This window comes from Vulpes vulpes, chromosome 13 (assembly GCF_048418805.1).
Source record: "Vulpes vulpes isolate BD-2025 chromosome 13, VulVul3, whole genome shotgun sequence".
Classification (NCBI taxonomy): Eukaryota; Metazoa; Chordata; class Mammalia; order Carnivora; family Canidae; genus Vulpes; species Vulpes vulpes.
In genome coordinates, this window is record NC_132792.1 from 153,982,881 (window position 1) to 154,002,502 (window position 19,622).

General features: G+C 39.6%; 1 protein-coding gene across 2 annotated transcripts in view; it reads right to left on the reverse strand.

The window, feature by feature from the left end:
• Positions 1 to 246: 246 nt before the first annotated feature.
• The window catches only part of CD55 (CD55 molecule (Cromer blood group)), a 46,125-nt gene continuing 26,749 nt past the window's right edge, over positions 247 to 19,622 (reverse strand). For both annotated transcript variants that reach the window (XM_072733383.1, XM_072733384.1), the window contains one exon: positions 247 to 2,231. In XM_072733383.1, the coding sequence (XP_072589484.1) occupies positions 2,209 to 2,231 (23 nt within the window). In that variant the 3' untranslated portion in view covers positions 247 to 2,208. The remainder of the gene's footprint in view (positions 2,232 to 19,622) is intronic.

Genomic DNA, 19,622 nt, shown 5'->3' on the forward strand with positions numbered 1-19,622 from the left:
ATGGAAAGTAGAAGAGAGGTTACCAAGGGCTGGAGGGAGGGGAGGATAGGGAGGTCTTGTTTAATGAGCATAGGGTTTCAGTTTGAGATGGTGAAAAAGTTCTGGAAATGGGTAGTGGTGTTGGTTGCACAATATGGTGCATGTATTTCATGCCGCTGGATTGTATACTTCAATGTGATTAAAATGGTAAATTTTATGTTATGGTTATTTTACCACAATAAAAAAAATCCTTTAAAAAACACTTAATTTGTGTTTTCGTATTCTTAAGTTTTATTAAGTGGCTTCAGAACAGTCTTTAGAGTTAAGTTAGCCTTCGTGATGAGGCAACAGCCTCTTGGGTTTCTGCTTGATGCCCTATGTGTTGAGGTCTTTCTACCCTTGCCAGTGAGAGCACAGACTGTTCCTAGTTTGCTGAGCCTCAGGAATTTTCTGCCTTTGTCCTGTTGGTGCCTGTTTCTCTGGCTTCGGGTGATTTCTCGTAGGTGTGTAGCTGGTCCCCAGCCAAAGACTCGAGAGCATCCCTCTGTTGATTTCTGCGCAGCTTGTCTTCTCCCTGATGCTCAGCCCGGCAATTCTGGCCACGTTGCACCTGCCACACTCCAGTCTCTGCCTGTCAACTCGGCGAGGCTGCTGGCTCCCTGCACGGGAGCTTGGTGACCATGGCCACACAGCGAGCTGCTGCCGTGGGAAAGCTCACCTTGTCTTTTCCCTTCTCACAAAGATCATGGTCCAGGGCTGCTTCCTGGACAGGGTCTCAATCCCTTCGGGGATGCCTGGATTTCTTTCCGTGCATAGCTCTCTCCACTCTGGTACTCTGCCTGAAACTCCCATGGCTTCAGACTCCCTGAGCACGGATCCCCAGCTCTTAAAGACTTCGACCCCACTGTGTTTTGCCTGGGTTTTCCCTCCTCCTGTCGTGACACAAAACATGTGTCCACATGGGAGCCAGAGCCCCTTTTCTCTCGGGAGTTATCTAATGTCCGAAAATTGCTGTCTATATTGGATCCAATTTACCTGTTTGTGGCATCAGGGCAGGTCTGGTACTAGTGGAGTTGCCTGGTCTGGCCAGATCTGGAAGTGTGAAATACTGTGCTTTTAATTTTTAGAATTTCTTTTAAAAAACAAAACAAAACAAAACAAAACATATCTGATCCTTTTCATTACGTCTTGTTCTTACATTATGGTTTCCACTCTTGATTCCCTTTGAACATGTAAACATCTTTAATTTAAGGCACGCTCATATTTTTCTATTATCTGTATTTCTTTGGATGTGATTTATCTAATTCCCTGCACTCTCCCTCTTTCCTACTTCCTTGTCTCCTCTTGTGGGATACACATTTTTACTAGGAATGCTTCTTCAGTGGGAGCTAGTTCCACAGGGATCAAGTGCGCTGATGTGTGGAGATTTTCTCTGTGGGGCAAGGTCACATTTGACTGTGTCTGCCAAGGCCCCAGAGGTTTCAGTTTTTATAAGAATTTATCGTTTGGGGTTTTCCACATAGACAGGATAATGCAAATTCATACAACACATCGATCAAAGTTCAGGGGCAGGCTTCCTATTTCTTTTTTCTCTACCCTCTTGCTCCTTTGCTGCCTCACTGGCTTAGTGAGCAGGGTAGTCTAGTTTCCATTTTAGGGACTGGCTCTCAGATTTACCAAAGGGCCCATTTCTTGGTGGCAATGTTTGTCTGAAACTTTGGACTCAAGTCTAGAGCTTCGTATGTGTTAAAACCATGGTACCCATAGGGATTTACTTCATTCTGGCACCTCCATAGGTCATTGGGTTTAGCTCTTGCTCACTGCACTGGTTTTGAATATTCTATTTGTTCTTCTACCTGGGGATTTCCCATTCTCAATTTCAAGCTCAACTGTCTGTTTTAAAAATGTGATTTTGGTTTATTGGATCCAGTTTTTCTAAGCCTTTTGCATGGGATGAGAAGCTTCAAAAGTCAGTCCTGTCCACCATATTGGCTTGAAGGATGTGTGGTATTGAGGACTCCATCATACGGCCTCTCGAGTCATACAGTTTCTGGAATCACGCTCTTTCGCTTGTAATGAATGTGTTATTTATCTTCTGCTTGATTCCAAAGAGAATTTTAGATGCTAGTGGTGAATTTCTCATCTCCTAGTTTGACTATAAGGTGCTTTCGTGGCATGGAGCATGTTATTGTAGCTTCTATGCTCCAGGACTCCTGAAGCAACACCAGCCTAACACAGGGCTGAATAGGTATCTGTTGAAAAGAACAGAAAGAAAATTTCTTAAACTTTATTAAGAACTTGTATGTATGTATGTGTGTATGTATTTATTTATTTTTAAAGATTTTATTTATTTGTTCATGAGAGACACAGAGAAAGAGAGAGAGACAGAGACACAGGCAGAGGAAGAAGCAGGCTCCATGCAGGGAGCCCCATACGGGACTTGATCATAGGACTCCGGGATCATGACCTGAGCCAAAGGGAGATGTTCAACTGCTGAGCCACCCAAGCATCCCAAGAACTTGTATTTATCAAGTTCAATTTCTTTAAGATGAAACCCTTTTTATTGGACTGAAGATAACTGCTGGGTAGGCACACGATCCCTCAACCAGTAGCTGTTTTTTATTTTCTCTATTAATCTGCTAAGAAAATACAGCATTGGGTAGCCCCGGTGGCCCAGCAGTTTGGCGCCACCTTCGGCTTGGGGTGTGATCCTGGAGACCTGGGATCAGGTCCCGTGTCGGGCTCCCTGCATGGAGCCTGCTTCTCTCCCTCTCCCTCTCCGTCTGCCCTTGTCTCTGCCCCTCTCTCTGTGTCTTGAATAAATAAATAAAATCTTAAAAAAGAAAAGAAAATACAGCATTAGAAAAAAGCTCAATAAAAAGATAATACCTCCTCAGAGAGGTAATGCTTCAATTGGCTAAAACAGGAAGTGACAAAGTGGAACCACTCCTTTTAAATCCTATTGGTTATCATGAAGTAATTTAGACACACGAAGATGCAGAGAAAACTTCATAAATGTCTAGCAAACAGCGTAAAGAAACAAAACCTTCCAATGAGGGTGGGGGCCAGGGAGGAGTGGGTGGTGGTGCTCTCTTGGAGTCTATTACTGGACCACTCAGGGACATCCTCTGGATCTGGAGCCAGAGCAGAGCGAGATGTGGCAGGGGCCCCATCTGTAAGAAGGGAGCTCTGAAACCCCCTCATACTTGCTGCTTGGAGCTCCCCAAGAGGTGGTGCCTCCCAGAGAGCTGATTGTCTGGGGACTAGAGAGGCCTCTGGTTGACCCTCCAGCCAGAGACTCTGGAAATAGTTGGATGCACCCCATTTCTCCTCATTTTAAGAAAATCCCTAAGAGACCCTTAGTTGGAAATTTACGCAACTGGATTGCCCCAGACTTCCCGAAGAAGGAGGAATATCTTGTTGCTTCTGCAAAGAAATGAATCTTTTGGAAAACTTAGGACTCTGGATATTCTTTCAAAAGGCTTTTCCAAGGACGGGGGTGCAGAGAGATGGAGGGGCATGACACTAATGGGAAACACTTGAGGAGCACAGCTGGGAAATAATTTATTTGGGTGCCTGCTTCCTGCATCCAGATTTTGGGGGAAAACCTCTCTCTAGAAGGATCCAGGATCCCTGGAGGGGCAGAAGCGAGGTGTGAGGACAGGTTTAAGAGCAAAGTGGTCTCAGCACTGAGCAAAACAGGCTTCATGGGCCCTATTGCCAAACTGAGGACAGTGCTCCATCCTGTGGGCAACTCCTCCTTCAGAGAGGGCTTCTAGAAGAGCCCATAACGAAAAAAAAACCTCAGGCTATATATTGGAAAAAGCTAAAAACACCCAAATATCTGTGACTTCCATGACATTTAAAAACTTAGATTAAAGTTTATTAAGAAAGAGGAAAGCCAGCAATGATAATAGGGATTCTCCAGAGGCAGATAAAGACATCCATCAAGTTGAGTTTATCCTTTTGGCGCTTGTAAGACAAAACATTAACTCTGCGGACAGAATGTTCAACCCATAGGGAAGGAGGGATCCCTTCTCAGAAGAACATATACCAACTTGGTCCACTTACTTTTACTCATCTGTAGGGATTGCCCAGAGAGCTGACTCATTCCAGTACCAGGGACTTTTGAAGCAAAGGCTAGGAATTAATTTCCAGCTCTTGACTAGACTGCAGAGTCCGCTCACCCATGCTAGGAGAAACCTTTGCTAGTCTTCAGTTTAACTCACTTAATTTGCAGGAAAGAGCCTTGAAGTCCTAAAGACATGCAATCATACCACTCAATGACAGCTGGGACTGCAATCTGATGTCCTGACACTCAGTCTCATGCTTTTTTCTGATACAACCCCAAAGCCTTTCTGGGCTGGAGGGCACACTCAGAGCTGGCTTACCTGTGAAAGACAATTAAGGAAGTACTGACTTTAGGTGGGGAAGTGACTTGTTCAGCGGTAATGGAACCTTTCCACTGGCAGGAAAATAGATATGGGCTACTTATTATCTGTGATAGGAAGGAAGAACGTCGAAGTTTCCATACTCAATTTCAGACTTTATTTTTATTTTATTTTAATTTTTATTCTAAAGTAACAATCTCCAATTTTTTTTTTGAGTATATCTGTTTGGATTATTAGAACCACAAGTAATCCCAGTCCCCTTCTGTGTTCAATACTTCCTGAGAAGGAAGACAAAGTTTGAGACGAAATCTTTGGGTTATCTTTCTCGTTACTGTTGGGAGGAGTGCGTGAGGTGGGAGGGCAGGTGGTAAAAGTTAAGAGAAATCGAGGCTATGATTCAGTTGCTCTTCCACATAGCAGATGTTCAGAATGTTCTTTTCTACACATGGTACGTATGGTGGTTTCTAGGGTCCTACAAAGCACGGTGGGCCTCCAGGTGGGCTTGGAGCCCCTTGTTCAGGGGAACCTTGGTGGGAACACAGAAGGATCTGACTCAGCTTGATCTTGCCTCCCTTCCTGTTGTCTCATTGTTTTATCCAGGTCACAGTTCCTTTGATGGGAATAAATTGACAGGGAAAAGGGAAGCATAGGAGCAGTAGAAATAAGAACTTTTTAGGGAAGAACCGGAATTGGTTGTCTTCAGAGTTAGCCTCCAGCCCCCATGTGCACACTCCGTTCACACGGTGCCTTATAAAGACAGCCAACCAATAAACATGCTTAGCCTGTTTCTTTCTTTTTGCTAAACAAATGTTCCTTGGACTAAGTAGCATCTTCTTCTTGTCATTCTTTGAATCTATGGCAGAAATCTTAACTTAGCAATAATTGACCCAATGGTATTTTAAGAAGGTGCTGTAGAAAACGTGCAGGAAGATAGAAAATATATATATTTGTATATGTATTTTTGTAAAGCCTCTTAAATTTCTGGACATTTTTTGATGGTCAGCTCAATTCAACTTGATGTATAGACTTTTATGGAGTATTTTTCTATTTTATCTCCTCATAACCTTCTCATATTCAGAAACCTCGTTGTTCTCTTTATTATGTAATTTTACAGTGAATTCATCATATGGTTTCACTCATAGGTGGAATATAAGAAATAGTGAAAGGGATTATAAGGGAAAGGAGGGGAACTGAGTGGGAAAAATTAGAGAGGGAGACAAACCACGAGAGACTCCTAACTCTGGGAAATAAACAAAGAGTTGCAGAAGGGGAGGGGATGGAGTGACTGGGTATTGGGTACTGAGGAGGGTACTTGATGGGATGAGCACTGGGTGTTGCACTGTATGTTGGAAAATTGAATTTAAATTTTAAAAATGCAAAAAAAAAATTACAGTGACTTATATTCCTACTGGATTTAAGCATTTGTACAAATATTAGCTGACTTCATTATCATAATTGCAAGTAATGGAAGGTCTTATAAAAGGCACTAAATTTGGAATCAGGAAATCTATGGCATATTTCCATCTCTGACATTTACTTGTTTATTGAGATTGGATTAATTAAGATATCTTTACACCACATTTCCTTCATCAGAAGACAGAGGCATAAATACCTTTTCTATCCTCCTGGCAAAGTTGTGGAAAGTGTTGAGTGAGACCATGTGTACAAATGTGGGAAGTACTGAAGGTTTTTCAAATGTTGGTACTGTTACAGATTTAAAAAAATGGAAGGCTCAAAAAGATTCACTTAGTAAATGAAGGAGAATCATTACAAAGTTATCTACATTTCATACCTGAAACCATTTTATTTTTAAGAAAGTCTGAGGGCAGGGATGCCTGGGTGGTTCAGTCGGTTAGTTGTCCAACTCGATTTCAGCTCAGGTGATGATCTCAGGGTCATGAGATCTGGCCTCGAGTCAGGCTCTGCTCAGCGGGGAGTCTGCCAGAGATTCTCTCTCTCCCCTCCCCCTGCTTGTGTATGCTTTCACTCTCATCAGTAAATAAATCTTTGTAAAAAAAAAGTTTGAGGGCCATATGTAAGTGTGAATAATATCGGCTCTTAAAATTTAGCCAGAGGCCAACCTGAGAAAATGACCAGATAGCTAGCTGACTCCATCACATAAATAAGAACCACTAGCATCTTTATTTTTTTCACATTCAAATAAGCAAAAATTTTTCAATTAATTAACAGAGTATATTACTGCTTTCAGAGGTAGAGGTCAGTGATTCATTAGTCTTATATAACACCCAGCGCTCATGACATTATGTGGCCTCTTGAATGCCCATCATCCACTTACCCCATCCCTCCACACCCCCCCTCCCAGCAACACTCAGTTTGCTTCCTAAAGTTAAGAGTCTCTTATAGTTTGTATCCTTCTTTGGTTTCATCTTGTTTTATTTTTCCCTTCCTTCCTTTATGATCCTGTTTTATTTCTTAAATTCCACATGAGATCATGTGATAATTGTCTTTCTCTGATTGACTTATTTCACTTAAGCATAATACCCTGTGTTCCATCCATGTCATTGCAAATGACAAGATTTCATTTTTTGATGGCTGAGTAATATTCCATTGTATGCATGTACCATATCTTCTTTTTTTTTTTTTTTTTTTTACCATATCTTCTTTATCCATTCATCTCTGGAAGGATATCTGGGTCACCACATTTGTAGCTTTGGGGTAAATCCCTAGTAGTGCAATTGCTGGGTCATAGGGTAGCTCTATATCCAACTTATTAAGGAACTTCCACTGTTTTCCAGTGTGGCTACACCACTAACATCTTTAATATATATTTTTATATGAGAATTTTAGACTTTATACAAAAGGATCTTGTTAATATTTTAAAGACTTGACACCACTAATTTGAATAAAGTAAAATTTAAATAAAATTTTTAGTCAGCAAAAAATATTTCCTCCCTACATAACAAGATAAACTGTGGGGACCCTGATGACATTTACCCAACAGCAGCCACAGTAATTCCTATTTATTCAACGCTTCAGAAGTTTCCCAGTGCGACCATGGCCTTATTTATTAAACAAGTACTTGAAATATTTTTCTACCACTAGATGGAGACATAACTATAAGAGATCAAAGCTCACTTGCCTGTTTAAAAGAAGGGGGGAAAAAATCACCTCACCCTGCACTAATTGCATAGAGAAAGGGACATATAAGTAATACAATGTGATCATTTTTTGACAGTTTTATATACTTGTTTATATTTTTAGTATTTCATTAATATAAAAGCCTGACATGTAAATGTTCCAGGTAATTTTCAGATGCCGTATTAATACCTCAAATCTCTGGGACTGAACAACAGAAGATGGTCAGTTATGAAAACAGAATATAGTAAAACTGCATGTGTAAGGTTATTAGGACCATGTCTAGAATCTAGTTTTCTTTTTTTTTTTAGAATCTAGTTTCTATTTAATAATAGTAAAAGATCTAATAAAAGCTATTATCTAGCAGTACTTTCTGTCATGGAATTTAAAGATTCTCTTTCAGAATAAGCCTTTGATGGATGCATTTGCTTTATCAGTTCTGCCTAAAATTCTGTAACTTTTTACTCGATTCAAGACTATCTTCAAACTAGAAACATCTTCCTTTATTATTTCTCTAGTTATCGTCTACAATGAAAATGTTTTTATGTACATTATTATGTGGTTATATGTGTATGTATAAATTTTAATAAATTAATATATATTCACCTATTTATAGGATATAGATAATAAAAATGAGATTCCCAGGTTAAACATTATATATATTTATTTTTTTTTTATTTTTTTAAACCCTTTCTTTTTATTTATTTATTTATGATAGTCACAGAGAGAAAGAGAGAGAGAGGCAGAGACACAGGCAGAGGGAGAAGCAGGCTCCATGCACCAGGAGCCCGACGTGGGATTCGATCCCGGGTCTCCAGGATCGCGCCCTGGGCCAAAGGCAGGCGCCAAACCGCTGCGCCACCCAGGGATCCCTGTATATATATTTAAATGTAATCATATACTGTCAGATTACTGTCCAATTGTTGAAACAGCCACTTTAATCCCTGATGTGTAAGTTTGCTTTACTAAAATCTTTTTAACACTGAATGCTTAGAATTTTGCCTACCTGATCACTGAAAATTTATAATTTTTACCTGCATATCTTTGAATACCTGTGATATTGAACTTTTTATATTTTTATTAGGTATATGCAATTTTCCCCCTATAATTGTGTTTTTGCTGCTTTATCCAATTTCTTATTTGAATGTTTATCTTTGTAATTGTAGAATTCATTTTATATCAGATATTAGTTTGTTGTCTATTATACTGGCTGCAAATATATTCTGGCTTACATTTATAGTGATTTATGCCATATATAATTTTGAAGGTGATCAAGTATTTTTCTTTAGAATTTTTGGTTTTCTGGTATTGTTCAAGTTTATTCAATTGTTATTCTCAATTCTTATTGCATATATATACTTTCACATAAAGATAATAAAATAATATATACATATTTAAATTCTAGATACTTAATCTATCTGGATTTTACTTATGTAAATAATGGGACGCAGCAATCTTTCTGTCTTCCAGAACAATATGCATTTATGCTGGCCTCATTTTTATAAAATAGTCTATTATTTTTCTAGTGAATTAAAGTATCAAGTTCATCCTAAATTAAGTTTCTGTATAATGTTAGATCTCTTTCTCTGCTCATACATTTCACTATCTTGGTTTATCTATTCTTAAATATGTATTAGTACCTTTCATGATTAATTTAATTTCAATTTGATAAGCCTTATTTCAAATAATTTAAGACATAAAACGATGGCTATTATGGAATTACAATAAGCCTCAAAATCAGCTAAACTCCTGGACTCCTGACAGTGAGGATAAGCAATTTCACTTGTTCCTCTTTCTGAGGCCTCAGCAATGATAAATCTAGGTGATTCCTCGTTTTCCTGAAACCTAAACACAACACAGGGCTTTTTAAAAAAATACATTTTCCATGATGAATAGTTCCATTGTCTTGATTTTATTTTTTTTCTTACAGTAAATAACTGTTTTCTCTGAGCAGTGTGGCATACTGTTCTATTATAAATTACCTAAACATAGAAAGATCTTTTTCTCTGAGTGGGACTTTCAGTAGGGGAAAGCCTGGGCTGGCTGCTTAACTGCATGCTTGCCTGTTTGGAATGTATTTCTCCCAATCTCTTTTGCAGTTTCAGAATGATGTTTTATAAAAGTCATCCTCTAGTTTGTAACAGTACATGAAAAGTATGGGCTTCTGATTGGCTGCCTTAATAATATTAGCCTTGGTTAAATTTATTTAAATTCATATATCTGTTTTGTCAAAGATACAAATACTTTTGAGTAGGGGGCCCTGGGTGGTTCAGTCAGTTAAGCATCCGACTCTTGATTTCAGCTCAGGTCACGATCTCAGGGTTGTGGGATCAAGATTGTGGGATGAAGCTGGACATGGAATCTGCCTAAGATCCCTGCCCCCAAATAAATAAATACTTATGAGCCTTATTTTTAGGGAAGAGCTTTAAAATTTTCTTTTTTCCCCATTATTCAAAAGAAAAAGTAAAATCTGCAGTCTTGCTGGATTACTTATTCAAACAGAGAATCAAGAATCCTTGCCTCTTTTCAATTAACAACTCGCTGGGGACTAAATGATTAAAGTGAGGTGGAGTGCATGCTAACAGAGGTAAGAGTCACCACCATCTGGGGCTCAGAGTGAAGACCCATCTGTCTGCTGCCATCTGTCCCAGCAGTTGGTTGTCGCTGGGGATGGATCCATTAGGATTCAGATATTTGTTTTGTTTTAATGACACGAGGACATCTGCAAGCCTTTGAACTTAAAGAAAAATGATTAAACTGCTTAATTCCCCATTTTGGGTTTGATACTTCACCTATTAAACTGGTTAGAACCGTAGTCTGGCTAAAGGCAGGAAATAGATTTCTTTCTTTTGTAGGGAGAGCTTGGGGTCCAGCAGAAGGAGGTTCTGTTTCTGTAATGTGAGGGGTCCAGCAGGGAGTGCTGCTGCTCCCCGCACCCCGGGAGATAGATACACTGTGCGCCCACCTGGTTCCCCAGCTTCACTCAGGGAGGTGATTGGCATCCTCAGTTGAACAGCCTCTCCCTGCCCTGGTTCATTCATAGTTTGCTATTTCTTTTCTTTTCTTTGAACAAAAAGGATGGTCAAAACCCCTACTTTGCTGCCCAAGCATTTGATGAAATTCCACTACTGATGATGATCTGTTTTTTTTTTCTTCACTGAATGAAAGTCCATGACTTTTACAAAACAGGGACTGGGGAATCCAGGTGAAATTTGTGAGTCCAAAACGGGGTCTCCAGTCTTCTAGAAACACTTTGTTTTCAGGGTATGCGTATCTCCTGAGAAGTGGAATGGGCATATTGAAGACAATCCTGATATATTCTGAATATAACCCAGTTCCCAAGGAGGGAACGTTGTTGACCTGGAACAGTTTATGTGCCTTAGTAGAAAGAGAATAATGTTTTCCAGATGCGATGGTATATTAGTACAAAAAGACCACTAAATGCATATATAAATCAGAGGAGAGTCTCTAAGGCTTCAAAAAGCATAAGAAATCATGATAATATTCCTAATGTTTTAAATGTGCCTTTTCTGAAATTAAAGCAAAAAAAGAATAAAGCAAGAAAAACCTCTGTATTTTGAAGAAAACAGAAGCACCTATCTTGCAGTCACTGTGTTTGTAAAGACAACCATTATTTACATATGATAAAGAAATAAATATTCAGGGGACAAAGCCTTAACATGTTTTTTTTCTATTTGAAAATGTGGCCTTCCAGGGGTGCCTGGGTGGCTCAGTTGGTTAACCATCTGCCTTTAGCTCAAGTCATGATCGTGGGGTCCTGGGATCGAACCCTGAATTGGGTTCCCTGCTCAGTGGGGAGTCCGCTTCTCCCTCTGCCTATAGCTCTCCCTGCTTGTGCTCTCTCACTCTATATTTGTCAAATACATAAATAAAATCTTGAAAGAAAATGTTGCCTTCCAAATAAAAATACTGGTTTATTTAAATGTTCTAACATCATTGGCTAAAGATAAGAGTACACTTTGATGAGAGGGGAAATAGAATGCATACACATTAGCTGTAGAAAAATCTAAATTAAAAATGAAAGTGTTTTTCCTGAACTGGTATAAATACTTTCTATCCTTTTTGGGGTTTTGGGTGAAGAAAAGGAAAACTTACAGCTTAAAGGCCTCAGTGTTTCTATTGAAAACAATAAATTAATCAGCAACACTCCAATAATTAATAGTCATGAAAAGGCCAAAGAAGAAAAACAACCATGGAAGGCAGTAGGCCTAAATTAGTTTTTATAGTAGAAAGACAACATTTAAAGCTATAATATACATATAAATATGATTATAAATGCATTTTATTTTTACTTATATTTAATGTAATAAATACACAGCATATTGTGCCAGGCACTACTCTAAGAACCCTACAAATATTGACAGATTTCATTCTTACAAAAATCCTACAGGGTTCTACTGTCAGATTTATAGATGAGGAAACAAAAAGGTTAAAAAAAATTGCACAAAATCACATTGCTAAAGATCTCAAATATACTTTTCAGTTTAAAAATTAATATATAAAATGTCCCTTTAAAATATAATGGGAGTAAAATTACCAAGTGTTCTGTAAACAGACACAAAATAAATAGTGAATGCTACATTTAGCTATTGTTATTACCTGGAGCCACCATAACAAAATACCATAGACTGGGTGGTTTGCACAACAGAAATTAATTTTCTCACCATTCTGGAAGCTGGAATCCTAAAATCAGAATGCCAGCATGGTTGGTTTTGGTGAGGGCTCTCTTCCTGGCTTGCACTTGGCCACCGTCTCACTACGTATTCATATGGTGGTGGTCGGTGGGGGAGACTAGAGAGGGGGCCAGCTTTCTGGTGTCTCTTCTTATAAGGGCACCAATCCCATCCTGAGGGCCCTCTCCTGTGACCTCTTAACCCTAATTGCCTCCCAAAGCCCAGTCTCTAAACACTCATCACAGTGGGGAGTTAGGGCTTCAACATATGAAATTTGGAGTGGACACAAGTCAGTCCCTAGCAGCCACCTTGCAAGTGATAACTCAACATTCCCACAATGAAATGACCATTGAGACTCCACTACATCTGCAGCTCCTCCTGAATCAGCAAAGACCCAATTGTTTTTAGTGTAGTTTGTAGGTAACTAATATATTTTATGTGTTTGTTTCTATAATACTGCATCAAAGAAACTGTGCTTGTGTGTTATTTTTGGATTAGATCTACTAGAGATTATTTATATCCTTCTAGTTTAGGGCTCTAGACTAGCAATTGACACCTGCCCTAGGACTGATAAATATGTGCATAGGCCCCTGTGACAGCTTTCATCTATTTGTTCCAATTGTGGTGCCACCTTTGGCACCTTTGGAATATGGCACCTGAGGATGGTGAGAGTGGTAGCTCTTATCTTCTGTGCCCCCTTGGGGGCACCCAGAACAGTCGCCCACTCCCTCTGCTGGCCCATGTGAAGGCAAATCTCCAGTGATGACATTTCTATCTCTCTCTAGAATTTTCCAGATTGTTGCTCCACAAAGCCAATGACCCTTCCTTTCAATGCCTTCCCTTGTTTCCAACTCATGAGGAGATGCCATGCTGTCCTTGGTCAGTATTAGGCTATGCTGGGGAGAAATGAGTAATCTTTGTATTAATGGGCTGCTTTTTCACTCCATCTACAGGCCCCTTGCCTGTTCTCCCAGCTGATGGAGCTGATGGAAGGCGGAGGTGCAGTCCACATTGAAAGAGGTCCCATTCCAAGAATGCAATGATTATGACCTAAAGAGTCATATCATAGGTTAAGACACACTGCATACCATAAAATCCAAGGGGTAAAATAACAACACATATAGAAAATGAAGTATTATTTATGTTCTCACTGCCTGGAAAATGGAAAACACTTGCATTTGTGTTATCAGTAATGAAGCACAGTAACAACCTTTGAATGGCATTGGAAGCTCCAGGGTTCACAGGTGGTGCAATGAATGATCAACATAACGAATAATGATGTGATTAAAAGGAGTAAATGGTATTAGGGAACCACAGGAATAAGAAGACCTAGACCAATATAAATAGGTTCTAAAGAACTATAGCATTGTGCGTAGTCACAATGTTGCCATCTTTTCCTGCCACTAGAAGATATAAAACTACCCTGAGTAGCACATTGGGCATGTTTAGCACTAAGAAAATGTGGGGGATCTAGGATCCAAACCAATAGAGATGGCAACTGGACACTATGAATTGATCAGACAATAAACAGATACATAAGCACCTTCCCTCTACTTATTATTCTAAATTTTCATCAATAAATGACTGTACTTCATATGGGACCATGAATTTAAAAATTCATTTTAAGCCACATTGCATTTATAGACAGGGGATTCTCAAAAAACAAATTGCTTGCGGCCCTGTACACACTCAGTGCAGCCCTGCTTGTATAGGAAGGCAAAGGCAGCATCTGCCCATGGCTCTGATACTTGGTGGGGCAGAGAAGGGGGATGACCAGCATCATGATCCACAGAGGCTCCTTTCATTGGTCAGCCTGATTTCTGCTTCCTTTCCCAATCCCTATCTTTGTGTCTGCCAGCTCCAGTGTGGGAATCTTTCTAGTTTTCTCCAGGAATAATGCTCCGTGCTTGATGCTGCTGCTGTGCACAGTTGAGGCTCCAGCTCCCCCTACACTGTATCATTCCTATTTGGGCTCCCATAGGCATTCTATCTTCCAAACAACCTAAAAGCAGAAGCAGACAGCTGCTGACACCTCCGTCAGCTTATACAGCAGACTATACAACAGACAGCGTTCACAGCAGTCACTAAACCGTGGATGGAAATAACAGCATGTTCTAGAGAAGTTTGTTCCTCAAAGTCAGAGTTAGGCCTGTTCTGCTATTCTCCTGTGCTGCTGGGCTCAGTGCGGCTACCTAGAACAGTGCTTCCGTACGGAAACTGAGCTTAACCTAAGCTCACTAAAGAATGCTGTAGGGTATGACTCATAAGAAGAACTGGTTAGACTGTCAGAGGCAAACATAGGAGATTTTGATAAAGAATTATGAAGATCACGGGCGCCTGGGTGGCTCAGTGGTTGAGCATCTGCCTTTGGCTCAGGTCATGATCCTGGGGTCCTGGGATCCAGTCCTGCATCGGGCTCCCTGCAGGGAGCCTGCTTCTCCCTCTGCCTCTCTCTCTGTGTCTCTCATGAATAAATAAATTTAAAAGCCTTTTTAAAAACTATTATGAAGATCAGAACATCAGAACAAGCTTGATAAAGAATTAGGAAAGACTGGAGTCTCAGAGTACAGTCCATGTCATGACTGATGCAAAATAAATTCCTGCAGACAGCTAAAAACTAGGATGGTGTAGAGCAACAGTGGCTTTACTTTCATGTAAACAGAGCAGAAAGTCCTCTCCAGCTCTGTGGCCATTTGTTGGGCACCTGCATGTATTCTGGCCTGTATTATATTTGCTTTACTCAATAATAAAATCAGCTAATTCTGCATTTATTAATTAGCACGTTTCCTTTGGGTCTTGATTTCTCCCTTTCCCAATACTTCCAACTGTTTTCGTATCTGGGCACAAAAAGAAAACTGTGATAAAAAAATTCATTACATTAAAACTATCACATAGTTATGATAAGAATAAAATACAAGAATTGGGAAAGGCCTTGTATATTGAATGCATATGAAATTTCCAAATAAAATATTTTCAATTTTTTTTAAAATAATAAATTTATTTTTTATTGGTGTTCAATTTGCCAACCTTCAGCTTTCTCATCCATGTAGCTTTTATGCAACTTTTTATATGGAATTTTGTTCTTGAAATGCTCTACATAATTCCTGATTATGAGCCTTTAATGATCCTTTCAAAATCTTGATGGTAGCTGTCAACGGGAAATTTTTCTTGTACAGTTTGAAATGGTTTTAACTATTCACAGTTTATAACATTTGAAATTACAGTTGACTGTGAACAATGCAGGCTAAGGGGTTGACTCCCTACATAGTAGAAAATCCGCATATAACTTTTGACTCCCCCAAAACATGACTACTAATAGCCTAGTGGTGACCAGAAGCCCTACCAATAACATAGTCAATTCATACATATTTTGCATGTTATATGCATTATTTACTGTATTTTTATAATAAAATAAGCTAAAGAAAAGAAAATGTTAAGAAAAGCATAAGGAAGAGATAATACATTTTTAGTACTGTACTGTAAAAAAATGTCACATGTAAGTGGGCTTATACACTTCAAACCCATGTTGTTCAAGGTCAACTGTATATATTTTTCTTTGATTTAATATTTTACATTTACATTTACACGTATTACATGTATTGTATCATTGTATCTTTCTTTTCTTTCAACGATTTCATTTTTCATAGGTATGTGATGAGAGCCTACATTGTGCTTAGGAATTCTATACTTCAACAGTGGCAGCCTAAGATTTGGACTTATTACTAAGAAGCAACCAAGGTAACGGGATTTAAAACATTAGAAATTATCTTAAACCCATTGATAAGCTAACAAAATAGCATGGGGATTGTCAGAGATAACTGATTGCAAAACTGAACCTAGGAAAGAAAGGGAGAATATTAGCAAGAAAATTAAATCTGCCTGAGGGTTGATAACAGGAAGCTCACATTTATCCTTTTAATTTCAAGGGGCAAGAGGACAGAAGTCATGGTCCAGTGCCCATCCAAGGTGGAGAGTTTTATCAGCTGTGCGGTCCCAGCATTGCACTGGACTTATAAAGGACTCTAGCCTCAGGCTCAGAGTGAACCAAAAGTAAGGTCCCTTTTCTGAACCCAACCCTGGAAGATTGCAGGAAAGGTTGCCATTCCGTTGAATGGAACAGAGGAAAATAAAAATGAATACAAAGATAAAAATGTAACCCTGAGAATTTGTGGTGATTGCCCAGTCATGGTGAGAGACTGTCAGTCCAAGTTCACAAGACCTGAGTGGGTCAGGGAAGCCCACACTTTAAACATGGGTTAAGGTAGTGCCCAAATGATACTGCCAAATAAATATGGTGGATGGCAAACTAAAGTAACCCTGGAGAGAGTACCTTCACCCTATGCTTAAGGTAATCCCAGCAAGCAAGTCTGCAAAGAGCAACAGGTAGCACAGTCAAAGGCAACCAGGCACACACAAGGAAGTAAGCCTCCATGAGTGAGAACCTGCAGAAACGAGGCAAAGAATGAGATGGTGAGTAGGAGGCAAAGAAACAGATCAGGCTTGAGAATTTAATTTAGTAAATTGTTTGGCAGTGGCAACTGTCCCATAGTATGTACTGGAAACAAAGAGATCAGGAGCCCACTAGGTTTTTGAGGGAATTGTATAGTCAAGGAACTTAAGATCCTGGACTTAGAAGACCTTGGGCTGTTCAAGCTTTTGGGTGCCCCAAATTTCATGGGCAGTATGTGGGCAGCAACAGATGTATACTCCAAGGGAACGGAGCCCCTGACCTCCACTCATGGTCATTCTGAAGTGAACAAAAAAAAGGAACCTCCCTGGGGTGGAACCACAATACTAGTGACAAAGGGTGTTGGCTGTAATGAGACTTACTGGGAATATAGGAATCAGACGGAAAGCAGAGCACACAGGATTCCTAAACCCCGATATTCCATACGTAGACAGGTTTGGGCCTGCAGAGTGGTGGGTGCTGTGAAAGGTAACTTCATACAACGAATCTCATTCCGGCACCGCTTTACATACTTCTAGATTCCTCTCCATTTGTGCCTTAGCAAGGGCTAAAATGTACTGAGCATTTCCTATGTGGTTTGCACTATTCTAAGAACTTTATGTTTTTTAACTTAATTCTCATAGAAATTCTATATATTCCCACTTTGCAGATGGAGAGGCACTTTATAGATTGATAACTAAGGTACATAGACAAGGCGTTTTCCTAAAGTCACACAGTTGTATAAGGGCAGGAGTCCTACCCGAGCTCAGGCAGTCTGTCTCCAAAATCCACGCTCTTACCACTTAGCTATACCTCTCACCTCATCCAGGGCTTTAGAAATTCTTTCTTCTTTCTCCTGCATCATATCCCATCAGCATAAAACCTGATACAGTTTCCCCCATATTTTAAAATACAATCTCTCTTGAGCAAACATGTCTCTGCCTGAACTTTTCTGTAAAACTTCTCAAAAGAGTTGTCCGCATTCATCTGTATTAGTTATCTTCAATCTCTCTCCTCCCAGTCTCTGTTTTAGCCCTCAGTCTAGGCTTTTCATTACAACCACTCTATTGAAAGAGCTTAGCTCAAGGTTACCAGTGACCTCCACATCGTAAACCCTAATGTTGAGTGTAAGTCTCCAGCTTGCTTTCTTCATTTGGGTTCATTGACATGTGTTCTCTTATTGAGGACTTCCAAATATGTATCTCTAGTCTAGACCCTCTTCAGAGCTCCAGATTTGTATTTTTAACTATTTATACAACACCCCCACTTTGATGTCTAAAGGGCATATCAAACTTACTGTGTAGAAAAACAAACTCCTGATCTTTCTGTTACAGAAGTCTTCCCCAAGGGAAATAAGGTTAGGAAAGAGGGACAATCTCCCTCTTCCTGTTGATCAGGCTAAACTGCCTGATGTTATCCTTAATTCCTCTTTCCTTTTTAACTGGACATCTAGTCCTTTAACCAATCCTGCTAGTCTTAGCTGCAAAATATAACTATACCTCCCATCACTCACCTCTGAGTCCTTACCTCCTCACCCTAGAAACTATCAGGATACCTTGGATCAGAGGCTTTGAGCAACATCTGTCTTCTTTGTTGTTCACAGGAGTCTTCTCTCTTCCTGATTCTGCTTCTACCTCCCTCCCTATAGCTTAGTTGGTCCACGATGAGAGCAAAGGACATCAGAGAAGAATAGCAAGAAAGAAAGTTGACATTAAGTGGTTCTGCTTCCATAGGTCATCATGCTCCTCTGTAGCAAGGAAGACCAAAATTTGGCTACCTGCTTGGCATTGAGACAGAGAGAAAACTATAGGGAAAAAACATTTTAGTAAATTGCCCTACTAGAGTGAAAGAATAGTTACCCTTATGCGGTACCTGGGTGGCTCAGTGGTTGAGTATGCCTTTGGCTCAGGTTGTGATCCCGGGGTCCAAAGATTGAGTGCACATTAAGCTCCCTGCAGGGAGCCTGCTTCTCCCCCTGCCTATGTCTGTACCTCTCTCTCTGTGTCTCTCATGAATTAATAAATAAAATCTTTAAAAAATTAAAAAATAATAGTTACTCTTTTTAAGGAACATATGGGAAACTTAAGATGGATGGAAGTAGAAGCAATGGGTAGTAAGGAAAAGAATACTTCTCAACATTGAGGCACATGGAGTATGAAAGTGAACCAGCCCACCACTGGGGTAGTTTGCAAAGGAAGCACTGACTTTACAGAAGAGGCTATTTTTAATTTAGGGGGTGAAGGGAACATTCAAGTTGTTTTTTTTTTAATTTTTTTTTTAAATTTATTTATGATAGTCACACAGAGAGAGAGAGAGGCAGAGACACAGGCAAAGGGAGAAGCAGGCCCCATGCGCTGGGAGCCCAATGTGGGATTCGATCCCAGCTCTCCAGGATCGCGCCCTGGGCCAAAGGCAGGCGCCAAACCGCTGCGCCACCCAGGGATCCCCATTCAAGTTGTTTGAATAGAAAATAAGTCATTTCCACTTTGGCATTAGCCAACCTAAAAAGCTAGGGTGTGGTAAGACAAAAACTATTTATGCTTAGGTGTTCTAAGAAATTTGATGGTGATAGTAGGTTAAATATAATAAAATGCAAATTTCTGTGGTAAGCAAGAACAATATCCAGCAACAAACCAGCATCAGTCTCAAGAGCAACACAATCTTCACAAAGTATAATCTCAAAGGAGGGCTTACCTTGGGGAAAAATAAAATTATTCAAGCTCATGACAACAGGACACAAAACAATAATAAATCCTATAAGAAAATGCCATTACCCACAATTTGCCTACTGTTCATATTATTATCTTCAAGATAACTGTTAAATATTTTTTCAGCTTTGCCTTTATCTAAACCATAAGATGTAAAGGCTAACTCTGGATTGTGTTGCTAAAGTTCAATATTTCCCAATGGCTACAATTCTTGCTATTATCAACCTGTGCTCATTGACTCCAGCTTTAAATTTAATCAAGGCAGAATAAATATTTGGAACTTGTGGTATTTACTTCTACACTAAAT